Source organism: Danio rerio, chromosome 9 (assembly GCF_052040795.2).
Source record: "Danio rerio strain M-AB ecotype USA chromosome 9, GRCz13ab, whole genome shotgun sequence".
Lineage (NCBI taxonomy): Eukaryota > Metazoa > Chordata > Actinopteri > Cypriniformes > Danionidae > Danio > Danio rerio.
Window position 1 is genome coordinate 44,852,312 of NC_141029.1, and position 19,027 is coordinate 44,871,338.

At 35.3% G+C, this 19,027-nt stretch overlaps 1 protein-coding gene across 1 annotated transcript in view; it reads right to left on the minus strand.

Moving 5' to 3' along the window:
• ttn.2 (titin, tandem duplicate 2) overlaps positions 1–19,027 on the minus strand; it is a 179,207-nt gene that overhangs the window by 92,235 nt on the left and 67,945 nt on the right. The window contains exons 85-112 of the mRNA XM_087268376.1: positions 17,682–17,735; positions 17,537–17,587; positions 17,208–17,258; positions 16,740–16,811; positions 16,239–16,298; positions 16,006–16,077; positions 15,441–15,593; positions 15,150–15,260; positions 14,712–14,822; positions 14,297–14,407; positions 13,847–13,957; positions 13,436–13,543; positions 13,092–13,202; positions 12,847–12,951; positions 11,251–12,525; positions 6,264–6,344; positions 5,984–6,064; positions 5,278–5,352; positions 5,109–5,186; positions 4,663–4,707; positions 2,677–4,308; positions 2,172–2,216; positions 1,609–2,007; positions 1,225–1,494; positions 867–1,142; positions 638–777; positions 427–553; positions 49–315 (exon numbers count right to left, since the gene is read on the minus strand). Coding sequence (XP_087124502.1) covers positions 49–315; positions 427–553; positions 638–777; positions 867–1,142; positions 1,225–1,494; positions 1,609–2,007; positions 2,172–2,216; positions 2,677–4,308; positions 4,663–4,707; positions 5,109–5,186; positions 5,278–5,352; positions 5,984–6,064; positions 6,264–6,344; positions 11,251–12,525; positions 12,847–12,951; positions 13,092–13,202; positions 13,436–13,543; positions 13,847–13,957; positions 14,297–14,407; positions 14,712–14,822; positions 15,150–15,260; positions 15,441–15,593; positions 16,006–16,077; positions 16,239–16,298; positions 16,740–16,811; positions 17,208–17,258; positions 17,537–17,587; positions 17,682–17,735 — 6,072 coding nt within the window. The remainder of the gene's footprint in view (positions 1–48; positions 316–426; positions 554–637; positions 778–866; positions 1,143–1,224; positions 1,495–1,608; positions 2,008–2,171; positions 2,217–2,676; positions 4,309–4,662; positions 4,708–5,108; positions 5,187–5,277; positions 5,353–5,983; positions 6,065–6,263; positions 6,345–11,250; positions 12,526–12,846; positions 12,952–13,091; positions 13,203–13,435; positions 13,544–13,846; positions 13,958–14,296; positions 14,408–14,711; positions 14,823–15,149; positions 15,261–15,440; positions 15,594–16,005; positions 16,078–16,238; positions 16,299–16,739; positions 16,812–17,207; positions 17,259–17,536; positions 17,588–17,681; positions 17,736–19,027) is intronic.

The following is a 19,027-nucleotide window of genomic DNA, read 5'->3' on the forward strand; positions in this document are numbered from 1 at the left end:
GAGCACCCCATGTTGACTGAAACATTGCCTGGATAAAAAAATACTTACCCTCAACTGTCAGTTTGGCTGTTGATGTTTTACCCAACACCTCAATAGTATATTCTCCCTCATCCTCAAATTCACAGTGGTTTATGACCAACATGTGTTTCTTTCCATCATCAATGATATCATATTTTTGGTCTGATGTTACAATATCAGATCCTCTCAACCACAATACTTTTGGCACATCTTTCGTGATCGTGCACTCAAACTTAGCCTGTTTCTTTTCATGCACAGTAACATCCCTCAATGGGACTGTGAAGTCCATTTCAATTTCTAAGGGTGTGAATAACAGTCATCACAAAAAAAGTTATTATTCACCCTCTACAATTTGTTCGCACTGCATTTCCTGTTTGTACATTCAATTAATACTCGTTATCAACCTACCTTTGACTGTTAGCATTGCACTGGTCACGGCATTCAAAGCTTGGTAAGAAACCTCTCCAGCCTGGTCAAGTTGAACATTTTTCAAAGTAAGGAATCTTTTATTTCCCTCAGCTCTGATGTCACATGTCTGGGGATGAAATATTATAAAATTACTGAGGAAAAAATAGATTATATAAAGTGACAGAGCCTCTTCAACAAAATACAAGCCTACCGGTGATCTTGTCAGAACCTGCCCTCTAAGTTTCCATTCTCCAGGAATATCATCTTCTGAAATTTCAGTATCAAAGTTGGCTTCTCCTTTCTCAACCACCTCCACACTAGCAAGAGGCTTCAGAATCTCAGCTTCACGCTCTATATAATTGAGACAAAAAGAGTATTTAAGAGAAAACAAAAACAATCTTCTTCAATAAGAAAATTAATTTAAATACTTTTAAACAGACCTCCGAGAGTGAGTTTTGCTGTATATCTGCGGCCCTCAACTTCTATGGCATACTCTCCAATATCATCAGGTTGAGCATTCTTGACTGTAAGTGTGATCTCTTTGCCATCTTTTTTGACATCAGTCTTGTTCGTAGGGTCAGTGGGAATTTCTTCATCTCCCTTGAACCACTTCCAGTTGGGAGTGTCCTTGTAGAGTTCACATTTGAATGTGGCGGTAGCTTTTGGTTTTACATGCTGGTCCCTCAAAGGTTTTGTCAACCAATCTCTGATTATTTCTGCAATAGATATTTAGTGATTTTATTGTGGTATAGAATTACATTTTATTTAAACAACCATAAAGAATTTCTGTAGGCATACCTATAATTTTGACATTGGCTTGTGTTTTGATGTCTTCGCACTCGCAGGTATAAACACCAGCATCATCATCATTGGTGTCCTGGATCGTTGCTGATCGCTGCAGTCCAATAACATTGACTTGAACTTTGCCAGCAATTTGCTTGAGCTCTTTTCCGTTCTTCTTCCAGACCACATCTCTGTCCTTGCTCAACTCACAGGTTAAGTACATCGGCTGTCCCTTAATCACAGACATTTCCTCCTCCAGAGTCTTAGTAAATTTCACTGGTAATTCTATTAAACCAAATAAACAGAAGAAAATCTCATTAAATCTCATGGGGTAGTGTTTTTGTTTGTATTTAATTTTAACTTCTTACTCATTATTTTTATTCATGATTAATGCACAACCTTCAACAATAAGCTTAGCAGTTGAGGTCTTCTCCTTGTTGCCAAGCTTTGCAACACACGTGTACTCTCCAGTGTCTGAAAGCTGTACATCAATGATTTGCAGCTTGCGATCTTTGCCATCAGATGTGAATTTGTGCTTTGGACTCTCCCTTAGATTGCTTCCATCTTTCATCCAGGTGGTGATAGCAGTAGACGGAGAGATCTGGCACTCAAATACAGCAGAGGAGCCAATCGACTCAGCCTCCTGCAACACAATATCTTTGAGCTCCTTCACAAACTTCAAGGGGACAGCTTTGAGCTGGAAACCAAATGGTGAATCTCCTGGAGGTTTGTCACCACCAGCGCCAGGCTTCAGCCCTCTACCCTTTCCACCTTCACCAGGAGAAGGAGTTTGTTTTGCTGTAATGCGAAAAGAGATTTATTAGTCCTAATGCTTCAGAATTAGTAAAGCATATGCCATAATGATACATTAATTCCAGAGCTCTCAAAAGTGAATGTACAGACAAGATCTTAAAATGTTTGGGAAAGAACCATAAAAAGACAATGTAATACAATTAACATACGTTTCAAGCCTCTGCCTCTTCCAGCTTCCTCTTTGGGCTTTCCCTCTGGACAAACAATAATTAATTAATTCCAGTTCATGGACATACAAATATATATTTGAAGTTAAATTAAAATATCTAGTAATGAAACGCTTAAGTAAAAAAGGGAAATATTAATGAAGGGTCATGAAGATGATAAAATCATGCTTCCAATTTATGGCAAGTTAGATGACAAATTATGATCCCAACAAAATGACAATTTTTCCACCAGTAGTTATATTTATAGCTCAATGAAGACACAGACAAACAACAAACAAGATGAAAGACATTAAATACAATACAAAACACATGCCACAATGAAGACTGAAGAAGATGAAGAGGGAGGCACAAGATTTACAGTAAGTGAACAGACATGGATGAAGACATGGGAATTATCTGGGATGAAAAAAAAATGACAACAGGGCGCTGATGTCCATACCACGGAAAATGAGGCATTCATTGATGTAGTTTACAGGGACCCTCTCACCTCGTCTACCCCCTGGCATTCCAGGAGTCTCAAGTGCCCCTTCCTCCAAATATTGTTCTTCAGAGCCCTCTGAACCATAACTGTCTCGAGAAGCAAGCTCCCATCCCCATGCTTCTTCTTCTTCATCTTCATATTCAGCTTCATATTCAAACTCTTCTTCAAATACTTCTTCCTCAAACTGAGTTGAGACTTTTCTTAACTCTACAGCTCCCGGAGATAGCTCCTTCAGGACTGGTATCTTGTCGTCTCCAGAAATCTGAGGAGTTTCCTCAGATTTTTCCTGCTTGGGTGAAATCTTATGCGGTACTTTTTTCAAGATAACTGCTTCAGTTGAGTCTTTTGGTGAAATTGTCTTTGGTGTTTTTGTTAAATCATCAATAGGTTTCCTCTGTACAGGAACTGATTCAGCTGGCTTTGTTTTCTCAACCTTGGGTGAAGGAATCTTTTCAGGCTCTATTCCACTCTTTGTACGTTCAACTGGTTTTAGTTTTATTTCTTCTTTCTCCTCAGCCTCCTTGGGTAAAACACCTTTTTTGATAACAATAGGCTTCTTCTCATCTTCCTTGGGTGTAATCTTCTTTACCGGGGTAACCTTTTTAGGAGGTGTCGTTTTGTCTTCTACAGGGACTGGAGTTGAAATCTTCTCAACCTCTTTAGCTTTGTCTGGAGTTTCTTGACTGTCAATTTTTTTGGTTGGAATACTTGGCTCTTTTTTAATATCATCTTTTGGTGCCCTACTTAGCGGTGACAACTCAATTGGTTTTCTGTCTTTTGGCTCTGCGGCCTCCTTTTCTTTAGGTGATCCAGCTGAAGGCTTCTTCGTAAAAGGTTTTAGTTGAACTTTCTCAGGGTCCTGGTCTTTAGATGGAATCTTTCCTTTACCCTTAACTAATTTCTCTTTAGGCTCTGTAGGGACTTCATCTTTTGCAGGTCTGGTTACAGCTTTAACAGCGACTTCATCTGGCTCCTTTTTGTCAGGAATAGAAGGCTTTTCTTTTTTCACAGGCACATCTGGTTCCTTTGTCTTCTCATCCTTTAAAGGCAGCTCTCCTTTCTGAAAAGTAATCGGTTCCCTACTTTTGTCAAAAGTTGCAGGTTCCCTTCCTTTTTCGTCTTTTTTGGTGTCTTTCTCGGTTTCAGGATGCGTTTTCACAGGTTTTTCAAACGGCTTTAATTTGACAGATTCAGGTTCTCCTGTGTCTAATGGTAACTTTTTAACCTTTTTTAGTGCTAAGCCAGGCTCCTCTGGTGTGACTTTTTTTGGAACCCTCGCAACTGCTGTTTTCTTTGCTTTGTCTTCTACTTCACTTTCTGGTTTTATCTCAGGTGGTGCTCGGTCAGGTTCGGCAGATCTCTTTTTGTCAATCTCAGGCTGAATTTTCACATCCCTCTTGGTAGCTTCATAAGTCTCGAAATGCATTTCTGCCTCATAACTTTCAGTTATCACAACTTCTCTGCGAGCCTCAGCATACACTTTTGGACTTTCCTTATATTCCTCTTCTTCTGGTTTGAGAACTTTTTTCAGTTTTACCATTTCTGGATCTTCGTCTTTATCTTTAGATAATCTTTTAGCTTTTTTCAATGTGGGAATTTCAAATCTTCCTTCTTCTTCCTTAATTTTAAGAACTTTGCCTTTAGATTTGGAAATGCATCGCATTATAAAGCGAACAATACATACATGACAGACATAGAATACATACATACAGACCATAAACACAGCACAATTAACATATTGACACAAACATCTACTGGCATTCCAGTAGAACAAAATATGACGAGACAAAAAACACAATACAAGACGGAAGGACACAATCAATAACAAACAAACTGACAAAGGTACTGACAATATACAACATATTTTCAAAACAGATACATTTCAACATCCCACATAATACAACTGAAAAGAACATATCATCTGAAATGGCTCAACAATCTGGGAGAAAAAAAATGGAGTTCTGAGATTTTATTTTTTTTAAATATTGTTACCTTTCTTCACTGCTCCAGGTGCAGAAACTGGTTCCTTCTCACCATCTGGTTTAGAAACGTAGTCATAAAAAGTTAAAACAAGTTAAAAATAACAATGTTTACTTAAATAGTGCAATAAAAAGAGTCTAAAATATAAAAATTCAAAATCTACAAATAAGAGCTTTGATTTAGTATGCACAGCATAAATCTATTTAGGCATACTTTGATATTATCATTTGTGAGTAATTGGTTGTGTGAGATAAAGGCACCCCTCTTTATTGAGTGGAATAGGAATGCTGTGTGCATCTTACACATATAAGATTCTCATGCAAGACACATGACATACATAGAAGCATGTTATTACCTACCTTTTTTTAGAAGCATTTTCATTTTTTCATTAAAGATCATTTTTCAAAGATATATATTTTAGTAAAGATATTTATGAAGAAGTGTTTCTATTTTAGTACCTTCCGCTGGTAGGACAATTGGTACTGGTTCTTCTTTTGAAGCAGGTTTTGGTTTCTCTGGTTCTTTAGGTGTAGGTACTTCAAAAAGAATTTCAAAGACATGATAAGATTTGTAAACCTTTCCTTTTCAGGAACTTACAGGGGTGCAGACTTGAGGTTAACATAATACCTTTTGTTGGAATTGTCTTCTCTTCCTTGGGTTTTGAGATGAGTTTATCTTCAGCTTTCTTATCGACCTCTTTAACTTCAAAAAAGAGTTTTGTTGGATGTTGAAAGATGTTTAAGATAAAAAGTGATGAAAGAATAAAGTATTTCAAACCTCTATCGAGGCTAAGAAACTGACAAAGAGTTATTACATGCATAACATACATGAAATGCTCTGCTCAAATCTACTCTATATATGTGCAAATCAATAGAAAGAATCAGTCATTTTAGTAAAAAACCTTTATGCGGCAGAATAAGATACCAAACTGTAGATTAGAACTTATTTACAGATTAAACACTGCTATAAGATAAATACAAGTGGACATCAAGGTCTGGTCAAAAGGAAGTGTGGAGGTATGTCAAGTAGTTGAAGTAGTTGAAAAATTAGACCATTCTCATTCATGCAAACATGCATTCATATAAATTTGGAGCATGTTTCAGCAACTTTTAAGTGCTTTAAAGATTTTTCATAATAACTTGACAAGAATGGCTCACTAAGCATGAACCTTCCGGTACTAAACACACACAGAGCCCAAATGAAACAGAAAAAAAAAACAGCAGATGTGCAGTTTGTTGCAGTTTATCGCCTCTACTGAGGTTAAAATTTGCTAAAAGAAACAAGTATTGCTGTTAGACAAAACATATCAAAAACATATTAAACAAAGAAGTACCTTCTGGTGAAACCGTCTTTGCCTTAGGCTCTGGCAAAGGTTCTTTCTTTCTTTCAGGTTCTGGAGATGGTTTCTTTTCAACTGTGAAAATTACAAATTTGAATGTTACGATGAGAACAAAAACACAAAGTTAGGATGAACAGGTAAAGTTTTGAGTACAAGATGTTAAAGATAAAAACAAAAACAGGACAAACAACAGAAATGTACCACAATGATAAGACTAATTGTAATAAAATGTTGTATGGAATAAGAAGATTTTGTTGAAGATTCCCCATAGTACCTTTTGGGGGTGCAACTTCTTTCACAGAAACAGGTGTCTCTGGTATCTTATCAGGAGATGGTTTCCTCTCTGGTTCTGCCACTTTACATCACAGATAAAATTGTCCATTATAACCCCACATTCGGCAGCTTTATCATTAGACTTAACAAGCACAATATATAACAGTTTACACACAAAACAGAGAAAATGGCAAAGATCTGCGTTTGTAAGATTATTTACGACTTCAGGCACAGAAGAGGTTAGTAAGATTTTATGAATGTTCTTCTTGTTGTAAGAAATTTCTGTGTTAATTATCTTGATCAACAACAGACAAGTGACACACAAGACCACACAAAAATATAAAAACCATTTAAGTTTCAAAAATCTTAAGCTTAAAAAAAATAATTTCTAAGAAATCTTGTTCTCTAACAAGAAACAGGCTGTTGAGATGTTGTCTGGCGTCAATCTACCTTTCAAAGATGTCACCTCTTTCTTATGAGGCACATTTTCTTCAAGCTTTTTAGAAGAAAGAATGACATCTTTCTTTTGATGTACTATACAATCTGCTTTGTTAGTGACAGCAAACGATTCCTTTTTTTTGGGCTGAACATCATCTTTCTCCTTTTGTTTAGCCTCAGAAATTACTATTTTCTTTTGGTCTTTTGGTCTTTCTTCAAGGTGCTCTGGTTTAGCAAATGCAACAGCCTTATTTGGCTTATTGTCTTTATCTTCCAGTTTTATTGTTAGGGGCACTTCCTTATGTTGATGTGCAATTTCTTCCCAATCGGAAGAGAGATAACCAGTTCTTTTAGGAGCACTTTCTTCTTTTTCTTTCAAAATATGTGTGGGGGTTATTTCTTTCTTCTGACGAACAGTTTCTTTTGTTTGAGAAGCCTGCTTAGTTTTCAGTAGAACTACAACTTCTGCTGTTGGTGTGGAAGTCATATCTTCAGTCTGAGTTACTGTTTCTTCATCCATATTAGAAAGAAGAGGAATGTCTTTCTTTTGACTGACAGATATTTCATCCTCATGAGGAAAAGAAACTGGTTTCAGTTTAGGTAAAATTCCTTTATCCATTTTGAGAAGAGAACCCATTTCTTTCTTGTCAAACACAGTTACTTCATCTTCCCTTTTAGGGGTCAATCCCTGTTTAATGGGAAGAGGAACATCTTTGTTTTTAAATGCATTTTCTATTATTTTTTTATTAAAAAGAGGACCTTCTTTCTTTTTAGATACAATTTCATCCTCTTTTCTGTGAAACATTTCTTTCTGTAACATGCTGTCATCCTGTATAACAGGAAGATGAACCTCTTTCTTTTGAAGCAAACATTCATCTTCCTTTTCAGAGGGAAGATACACCTTTTTCTTTTCAGATACAGTTTCACCTTCCGTTTTAGAGGGAAAAGGAACCTCTTTCTCTTGATCCCATATTTTCTCATCCTGGTTGGTAGAAATTTCTTTCTTTTTAGGAAACATTTCTTGATCCTTATCAGCAGAAAGAGAAGCCTCTTTCTTTTTATAGGCAATTTCCTTTTCTTTTTTAGAAAGAACATCTTTTGCTTTAGACTTGTCATCTTCCATTCTGGGAGAAATCTCATTTTTTTCTAATAAAATTTCATCACCCTTTATGGGATGATCTTTTTCATTAAGTAGCATTTTCTTATCCTGTTTAACAGGAAGTTGAATCTCTTTCTTTTGAAGTGAAATGTTATTTTCCTTTTTAAATGGAGGATCATTTTCTCTCATTTTAAATGCAGTTTCATTTTCCTTTATAAAGGGATAAGGGACTGCTTTCACTTTAGAGATTGTCTGTCCATCCTTTCTAGGAGAAACTTCTTCATTTTGTTTAGCAGGAAAATGAACCTTTTCCTTTTGTGCAACTTTCTCTTCCTTTTTAGAGGGAAGAGGAACCTCTTTTATTTGACCTGTAGTTGTATCTTCCTTTCTGGGAGAAAGAACAATTTTGTTCTTTTCAAATACAGTTTCGGCTTTTTCTCTTTGATGAATAACTTTCTTTTTAAGTAAAATTTCATCATCCTGTTCTCCAGGAAGAACATCCTCTTTCTTTTGAAATTCAATTCCATCTTCCTTTTTATGGGGAAGATAATCTTTCTCTCTCGATAAAATGCCATGTTCCTTTTTGGTGGAATAAGGAACCTTTTTTTCTTTAGTCAACTGTTCCCCACCCTTTCTAGGACAAATATCTTGGTATCTAGAAGATATTTCCTCCTCTTTTCTGGAATGAACATGTTTCAATTTAGGAAATGTATTATTATTATTTTGTTCAATAGTAAGAAGAACCTCTTTGTTTTGATCAGCAGTTTCCTTTTCTTTTTTATGAAGAGGTTTTACCATTTCTTCATCCTGTTTAGCAAGAATATCAATATCTTGCTTTTTGAATACAATTTCATATTTCTTTTCAGAGGGATAAGGAACCTCTTTCTCTTTAGCCAATGTTTTCCCATTCTGTCCTTTGGCAGGAAGAGGAGAGTCTTTCTTTTGAGGTGGCACTTCATCTTCCTCTGTATACGAAAGATAAACATTTTTATGGGGAGAAGGAACCTCTTTCTCTTCATGCAAAAGTTGAAAACCTTTTTGACTAAAAACTTCTTTCTCTCTAGGTAAGATTTTCTCATCCTGTTTAACAGAAAGAGGCTCCTGTTTCTTTAAAAATTTGATTTTGTCTTTATTTTTAGGAAAATAAGAATACTCCTGTTTTCGCAATTTTTCTTCCTCTTTTCTAGGATAAATATTTTTCCCTTTAGGAAACTTTTTCTCATTCTGTTTAACAGAAAGAAAAACCTCTTTCTTTAGATGAGCAGTTTCCTTTTCTTTTTTATGAAGAGATTTTGTTTCCTTTTCAGATTCAATTTCATCCTCCATTCTGAGAGGAAGAACAATCTTTTTCTCTTCAAATGTAATTTCCTCATCCATACGGAGATCAAGATCTTTCTCTTTAAGTAACATTTCGTCATCGTGTTTAGCAGGTAGATCAACCTCTTTCTTTCGAAGTGTAGTTTTATCTTCCTTTTTATCTGGAAAATAAATGTCTCTCTTTTTGAATACAATTCCATATTCATATTCAGACAGATAAGGCGCCTCTTTCTCTTTAGCCATTACTTCCTCATCCTGTCTTGGTGAACAAATATTCTTTTTAGGCAATATTTCCTCATCCTGTTTAGCAGGAAGAGGAACTTGTTTCAACTGAAGCCCAATTTTGTCTTTTGTCTTACAGAGAACGTCTTTTGGTTTAAATACAATTTTATCTTCCTTTCTAGAAGAAAGACCTTTCTTTTCAAATGCACTTTCCTTCTCTATATTGGAACAAACTTTTTTCTCTTCAAGTAAAAAATTGTCATCCTCTTTAGGAGAAGGAGGAAACTCTTTCTTTTGAAGTACAATTTCATCTTCCTCTTGATAGGGAAGATAAATATTTTTAGGGGGATAAGGAACATCTTTCTCTTTATGTAACACTTCATCATCCTGTTTAGGAAGAAGAGTAACCCGTTTCTTTGGAAGTGCAATTTTCTTTTCACATGACATTTCCTCAGCTTTTCTAGACCAATCATCAATCTCTTTGGGTAACATTTCCTCACTCTGTTTAGCATCATGAGAAATATGTTTGTTTTGAAGTGCCTTTTCATTTTTAGGAGGAAGAGGAACTGCTTTCATTTTAGGAGTTAATATTTCATTCTTTCTTTGGGAAAATTCTATTACAGCAATGTCTTCATTCTTTTGGGGAGAATCAGCAAATGGTTTGCTTTGAAATCTCTTTTGAAGACGTTCTTCATTTTGAAGCACAATTTCCTTCGTTTTAGGGTCAGTAAATGTCTCTTTTTTAGAAAGTATCTCTGTCATTTCTTCTTTTTTGGGGAAAGCATCTGTCACTCTTTTTTGAGGTAATTTTCCATCTCTATCTTTCTTGATTAAATTTCCCTCTGTAGCAATAAACAGAGCAACCTCTGGATTCATGGAAGATTCTTGGAATTCAAAGGAATTTTTTTCATAGGCTGAAGGCAAAATAACATTGTCTCTTGAGGTGCAGCTAAACAAAACTCTCAATCCACAATTTCAAAATCCTTTTGTGAGCACTGTTTAGCTTACCTGTCATTACAAGTTCTCTAGGGAGCCCTTCATGAGAAAATGATTCATTTGTAAATTCTGAAGAAAATATACTTTCTTTTGATGAATCCTCCAGTTTTGTAATATGTAAATTCTCAGTCTCTTTGCTACCTATTGCTCCATGGAGTATTTCTGTTTGTGATACAAGTTCTAAATGAGAGGTGTCCTCTTTATGGGTTTCTTCCAAAAGAAGTGGCTTCACTGCAATTCCTTGACTGTCTGACTGAATGGCGTCATCATTCTTTAGAGCAGAAGTGACATCTTGAAGATTTTGGATGTAAATATAAGTTTGTATCCAACAAAGAAAGTACAAAAAAGTATATATTAAAACATTAGGTTTGCAAGGGTGATGTAACAATAAGTTTTAGCGAAGGAGCCTAAAAATGGCTTCACCATGTCTCCATTCGAATTAAACAGAAGATGAAAAGAACAATGTTGTCCAAGAGAAAAACAGGCTAAAAGAGCAACAATTTAAAATAAAAGGGCAACAAAGAATACAATGGAGTTTGATTTATGTACCTCCAGTTATCTCAAATTTTTGGGAAAGAAAAAGAGTTGTATCCAACTTTCTTTGCAGGTCTTCTTTAGGAGATTCTTTCCATGGTGACTCCAAAACATCTTGAGAAAGCAAGATTTTCTGTTAGCACACGTTTATAATTAAGAGAAAAAATCTGTTGTATAAGATCAAGAGATCACTCTGGCGAGTGGTAAGAGGTTAATTGAGAAAACAAAGAACAAATGATAAAAGACAATGGACAAACATACGTGACTCAACAGACACAAAGAAATTAGTACAATGAAATAGCTAAAGATAAGTTCAAGAGAGTTTCTAAAACATAAAGACAAGGAATAAAAAAGACTAAGATGTTGTCAGATATCTTTGTACCTTTTGTAGGGGTCACCTCTTTCTTTTGGGGTACTTCATCCTTTTTAGCAAGAAGAGGAATTTCTTTCTTTTTGGGCATTATGACCTCCTCTTTTTTAGTCATGGCAATTACTTCCTTCTTTTTAGGCAATATATCTTCTTTTTCTTCCAGCTTTGGTTTAAGAGAAGCTTCCTTTTGAAGATGTTTAATTTCTTCTTTAAGGAAAATTTCTTCCGTTTCTTCTTTTTCTGAAAGAATTTCTGCAGCAAGTACCACTTCCTTCTGTAGACGTGTAACTACTTGTACGGAGAAAGTTTCTTTTTCTTCTGTCTTCTCTGGAATTTGTGTGGGAATCATCTCTTTCATATGAGGCTTAGTCTGAGATATATCTTGTTTAGGAATCTTTTGAGGTACTATGTCATCCTTTTTAGGAGAAGGTGGAACATCTTTCTTTCTAAGCAACAGTTCATCGCTCTGTTTAGTGGGAAAAGGAACATCTTTCTTTTGATTTACAATTTCCTCCTTATTTGAAGGAAGAGGACCCTCTTTCTTTATAGGTTCATGCTCTTCATCCTTTCTACGAGGATAAGAAACGTCTTTCTTTTTATGTTCAATTGCCTCCTCCTTTTTAGGAGGAAGAAGAACCTCTGTCTTTTTAGGTATTATTTCCTCATCCTGTTTAGCAGAAAAATAAACATCTTTCTTTTTAGATTCAACTGCTTCATCCTTTTTAGAAGGAAGAGCAACTTCTTTCTTTTGAGGAAAAATTTCCTCATCCTGTTTAGCAGGAGGAAGCATTTCTGTCTTTTTAGGTGCAGTTGCCTCATCCTTTTTAGAAAGAGGAGTGACCTCTTTCTTTTGAGGAACAATTTTATCTTTCTGTTTAGCAGGAATAACAACATCTTTCTTTATATATTCAATTGGCTCATCCTTTTTAGAAGGAAGTGTGATGTCCGTTTTTAGAGGAATAATTTTCTCATCCTTTCTAGGAGAAACATCTTTCTTTTTAGGTACACCTGCCTCATCCTTTTTATCAGGAATTGTTGCCTTTTTCTTTGGAGGAACAATTTCCTCATCCTTTGTAAGATGTACATCTTTCTTTTCAGGTAAACTTTTCTCATCCTTTTTAGGAAATAGTGGAACATCTTTCTTTTGAGGTTCCATTTCTTCCATTTGGGAAACAATTTCCTGCTTTTTAGGCATAGCAACAGTCTCTTTTTTAGGCCGTTTTTCCTCAACCAAATCTTCTCTCTGTGTAGCCAATAACAGAGGGGCTCCTGGCTTCTTGGAAGGTTCTTGTATTTAGAAAGAATATTAAAGTTATGAAGAATGCTTCAGTTTTAAAAGTGACAAGATAAAAGACAAGATGAATGAAAGATCATTCAGGCCGATTTTAAATACTTAAGATATTTAAGAAATCAAGAAGTAAGATAAAAGATATGGTAGAAGCTACCAACAAGAATGCATGCAATCCCAAAAGACAAAGACAAGAATATACAATGAACAAAATCCACTTTGAGTTCTTCAAATCCACTTGGTGTTCTTCTTAGAAGTGTCGAATTAATAAAAACAACAGAAAACTAGTGCTTCTTAAAAAACCTAGTATGTGTCTATACCTTTTTTGGGAGGTTCTTCTATTGTGAAGGCCTGCTCAGGTTTCACAGACACTTTCTTTGGTGGTTCTTGTATTGCTGGTTTTGGTTTCTTTTCTTCCATAAGAACTTCAAAGAACATGCATTGTTTTAAAAATAATTCTGATAAGCATATACCAACTTTCATTTAAGGCAATTCTTTGAGTATGACAATTTAATAATGAAAGGTATAACAAAAAAAGCCCTGCTTACAAAGAGTGAGTTTATACCTTTCTTGGGAGGTTCTTCAGTTGGAACTGCATGGGTTTCATCAGGCTTAGTTGATAATTTCTTTGTTGGTTCTTGAATTTTTGGTTGTGGTCTCTTTTCCTCCACAAGAACTTTAAAGAACATGCATTTAATTATCTAAGATTTGTTTTGATTTGAACAATGTCACAAACAATATGCTTCTTAGTGAAAGCTGGACAATTACAACAGAGATGACAACATGTTAGAAAATTAGAAGCAAAAGCCACTGAAAGGCCATTTGTTTCTCAGAAGAGCGTGACAAGCTAAAAGAAGAAACACGTCTGTTCAACAAAAACAGCCCTTCTTTCAAAAAGTGAGTCAATACCTTTTTTTGAAGGTTCTTCAATGGGAACTGCAATGGGTTCAGCAGGCTTAGCTGGTAATTTCTTTGGTGGTTCTTGAACGGGTGGTTTTGGTTTCTTTTCGTCCACATCTTTAATTGTTTAAAGATTAATTTTCATAAGCAAATGTCACAGAACACACAAAGTCGCACAAAAAACACTTCCTATCGGAAGCTAGACAATTACAACAATAAAAGCAAGTATATAAAATCCTCTTAAAATCCACATAAGAAAAACACACTACACAACAAGCATACACTAACATACTATTATACAGCCGGACAAAGACATTGACATACACAAAAGGCACAATGAGGAAATGTGTTCCTCTTAAGAGTGTGTACATCCGTACAACAATAAAAATAAAAAAAAAGATTCAAAAAGTGAGTCAATACCTTTTTTTGGAGGTTCTTCAATGGGAACTGCAATGGGTTCATCAGGCTTAGTTGCCAATTTCTTTAGTGGTTCTTGAATGGGTGGTTTTGGTTTCTTTTCGTCCACAAGTACTTTAAAGGACATGCATTTAATGGTTTAAAGATGCATTTTCATAAGCAAACATCACAGAACACAAAACAATTCTATATAATACACTTCCTAGCGGAAGATAGACAGTAAAAGACAACAAAAAAGACGTAAACATAAAAAATCCCTTTAAAAAGCTACACAACACATAAACAGCACACAGCAAGCATACACTAAAATGTAGTTATACGGCAGGACAAAGACAATGACATACACAAAGGCCACAATGAGGACACGTGTTCCTTTTAAGAGTGTGGCAAGTTAAAGATAAAGAAGCACACAACAATCAGTGATACACTGAAAAAGTAAGTCTATACCTTTACCTTTCTTTGGAGGTTCTTCAATGGGAACTGCAATGGTTTCATCAGGCTTAGCTGGCAATTTCTTTGCGGGTTCTTGAATTGGTGGTTTTGGTTTCTTTTCCTCCACAAGAACTTTAAAGGACATGCATTTATTTGTTGAAAGATTCATTTTTATATGAACGTCAAAGAACTCAAAGTGTCACTCAAATGGAAGCTAGACACTTGTACCAATAAAGACAAATGTATGAATACCCTTTAAAAAAATTAATGACAAAGCATATGCTGTAAACTTTAACAGATACACAGCACACACTAAAACCAAACAATACTACAGGACAAAGACAAACAAAGCCACAGAAAGTTTGTTACAAATACAAATAATGAAGTTACAAATAAAAAGTTACAAAAAAAAAAGTTACAAATAATGAGGCAATACCTTTCTTTGGAGGTACTGCAATTGGAACAGCAATGGCTTCATCAGGTTTAGTAGGCAATGTCTTTGGTGGTTCTTGGACTGGTGGTTTTGGTTTCTTTTCTTCTACAAGAACTTTAAAGGATATATATTGCATTTTTAAAGATCAAGGTTTGTAACCAAACATCAAAGAACACACAGTGTCACACATACATGCTTCCTAATGGAAGCTGGACAAATGCAACAACAAAACGTTTATAAATTGCAAGTAGACAAGAAACACACACAATGCAAACAACGAGAATAAAATATAACAATAAGAGTACAGCAAAAACAAAAAATAAAAAAGAACTTGTCATGCAGAACAAAAACACTGACAGAACCAGTCATGTGGTCCGTATAAGAGTGTGGTTGATTAAAGAAATACACATACAGAAACAAACAAACAAACAAAGTCTATACCTTTCTTTGGAGGTTCTTCAGTTGGAACTGTAATGGCTTCCACAGGTTTAGCTGGCACTTTCTTTGGTGGTTCTTGGATGGGTGTTTTTGGCTTTGTTTCCTCTTCAAGAACTTTAAAGAACATGCATTGTATTGTTTACAATTACAGTTTTCCCTACCACATGCCAAAGAACATACAGCATCCCAGTGCATGCACTTCCTTGTGGAAGATAGACAATTGCAACAACAAAGACAGGTACATGAAATGTTTACAGACAAGAATCCTACACAACATGAAGCATTTAACAATACCTTTGGATGGAGGTGACTCAGGTTTCTTCACCGGCGTAGCCTTAGGCTCTGGCTTAATTTCAGGTTTAGGCTTTGGTTCTGGTTTGGGCTCAGCTACTGGTACAGCTTTAGGCTCTTCAGGTTTAGGTGCTGGAGCCACAGGAGGCTGTGGCACTTTTTCATATAACACATATTTTTAATATTAGTACATTCGCAGTTCAGAAGAATTAAGACATGAAAGAACACAGTTAAATTCATACCTCAAACAGAAAAACACAATAAGAAATGACAGACAAAAGATTTGATAATTGGTTTAACATCTAATAAGATTAAGGACAAGGACACAAAGCATAAGTAAAAAAAACTGACAAAATTAAGATGGTAATGTGTGAGATCCAAAGAGCAAAAAATAAACAATTTGGCCACACAACATTGTTGCAATAACACATAAAAACAAACTTTTAAATGCCTGCATTCACAGGAAAACATAGAAAGACTTCAGTTTAAGAGGTGTATTATGCACATATGTATAACCAGCAAATGTGACATTTAACACTGAACATAATGCCATGTGATCTTTCCATACCTTTTGCTGAGGGGCGTTCAATTGGCTCTGGCACTGTAACTGCAGTAACTATTTCTTCCACAGGAATTTTGGCTTTTTTGGACAAAAATTCATTACAATTGTAAGAATAACTTAGACAAAATAAAGACAGAACATATAGAATTATAAGAATGTTTATAAAGTTTTAGACACAAAATTATGTAAAACAACATATTAACACTGGAACAGACAACACGGGACAGACATTCGCATACCTTTCTCAGGTACTTCAGGTATTAGCTCCACTGGTTTAGATGGTTCAGGTTCCTCGAATTCTTTGAGAACATTAAGAAGAATTACTCTATAATATCAAATCTACTGGCTAGTTTCAAAGCAACTATACCATGCAAGAACATCAAGACAATTAAGAAAAAATCATTGAATACATGGACGAAATGACACATCCACAGATTACAAGACAGCATAGAAGCATAGTTGAAGATAACAAAAAAACTTTCAAACATAAAAAATGTGCAGTTTAATGTACATATTTGTGAGAAAAATGTCATTTTTAATGTGTATGAGTGTATTGACATTGTTTTATATTGCAGAAGCACATATGACTAACACGCAACATTGATAAGGCATGACACAACATAACTAACGACAAAAATTAAACTCTTTACAGACAGACATATAAACATGAAGGACATGAAGATGAAGCATGTTGGACAACAAGAAGCAAAGCAGCGAGTTACTTTATACTCTTTCATTACCTGTGGTTCGAGCCTCCTCTCTCATTCCCATGGTTTTTCTAGTGACGGACTCTTCGATCGGGACCCTTGGAGCTGATGAGAAAAAGAACGTACTTAGAATAATAGCCATAAGTATCTGGCTTTGAAGAAACATGAAAAGACAAAACATAACATAAATTACTTAAAAAATGTTGACACATTAACCAACTCACACTGGAAAATCTATGACAGCACACACAACAACACACACAGGACAAAATAATAGTGTATTTTGAGGGAATGGTGAAGACACATGGAGATACATACAGATTTTACTATGAATGAAACAAATACACACACATACATACATACATACATACATACATACATACATACATACATACATACATACATACATACATATAACATTATGAGGGCAATCAAAAGATTAAAGAAGGTTAGAACATAATGTTGAATTATATTTGTTGACCCAAAAGCTCTCAGTAATACCTGTGCATGATATTTCCTCTACAACACTCTCCTCTGCCCAGCTCACATACTCTGGTAAAGGGTAAAAAGTTGTTACACATGTCCAACGATAAGTTCTTTCAAATTTGACGTTATTTGGTTATTTCACGCAAGATGTTGAGGAACAGACAAAACTCGCACAAACGTGTTATTCTTTTACATTAGTTTTTGTGTGTGGTTTCTTAATAGATGCTTGGTTAAAAAATGAAGTTAATAGATCTACAAAGATATTTTGGCAGTTTTAGTGAATGACACTATATGAATATGATGACATGAGAAGTTAGTTTTATACTCATAATAAGGCAGTTTACCTTGCGTTTCCATTTTTTCCTCATAATGATAGTACTCCATTGAAGACTCCGCTTGTTTTGAAAATAGTAAATGTATGAGTAACTGTCTGTAGATACTGATTTGGATCATGTAATTGTGTAAACTTAAATACGATCACAATCTTACCTTCAATGGTTAATGTAGCTGCCTCAGGCACTTGTATTGATGTATCTGGGATGTCTGTGTGAGTGTTATTTAACATTCTTTAGTTTGCTTACAGAAATTAATTCTTTGTGTGAGAAAAATTGTCAATATGCACTACTAACCCAGCTGAAAAATCCACAATAGGTTTGGTAAGGTATGTTTTAATGCTGGTTTGCTTGTTTATGCTGGTTCATGTTGGTCCCGGTCTAATATCGCCTAACCAGACCTCAGACTGACAGCTAAAGATCTGGGAACTTTAGCCGCTTTGAATGGTCAAGGACAGCACACTATATTAAATGACTGACAGGTTAACCAAGTAATCACATTTTGTTTTGTGCTGCATCATGTTAAGAGGCATGGAAAGTCCTCAGAATCATGCATCATTTATTCTCAAAAGTCTTTAAAAGCTGCATTATTCATTATTTTGGTGACAGATTTCTACATAAAGCTCAGGCAGACTGAGAAGACAGATGCAGTTTTAAACTTTTAAACTGAGTTACTGTTTTAAACAATGTCTTTCTCTAATCTTTATGACCAAAATGGCATATTATTTGAAAATTTTCACAGCCATTAAAAAACAAGAATATAAGAATACCCACATTTTTGTTGACATCACGGGTTCTATGAGTGAGTATTGCAAACTTTTAATAATCCAGCAAGAAAGTCACATTGATAAATGCTAAATGTCAAAACATTATCTTAACAATAACAGATGGATTTGCAGGCACTGATTCATCAATGTCAAGTTATTAATAAGCACTGTCATCGGTATAAACATCACTACTTTAATAAGCACTCAGACTTGTTTCCAGGTAGGCTGATAAAGATTGCTGCACACTCAACTTCTGGATATCCTGAGGTGGCTGAAGATCGGTTGAAGTGTGCCATATCCATCAGAAAAGTGTGCCATATCCATCAGACATTTAGCCAAAAGTCTGTGGGCAGTGCTTGTCTGAGGCCAAGGCCCAATGCTAATTTTATTTTTGTTCTCCTACCCCTTCCCTTTGGCCCTTGAAACAAAGTGTACGGGGGAAGGGCTTCAAATTTTACCCATTAGACATGGGAGAGCAGTACAGCACCTGTACACTTCATCATTTGTCATTATGATCTCTTGCTTCATATGAGATTGAGGATCACTACTGCTGTTGCATTATTTTTTGATATTTATCTTCAGGAAATCACTGAAGGCACTTATAATGATAAAATGTGGCAATAAGCTTATAACTGTACTGTGCATTTACAACGTGCCCATATAAATTTATGTAAACAAAAAAACAACATTAAAATTATAGCAGACACTGTAAAAAGGTCATTCACAGACACTAGAC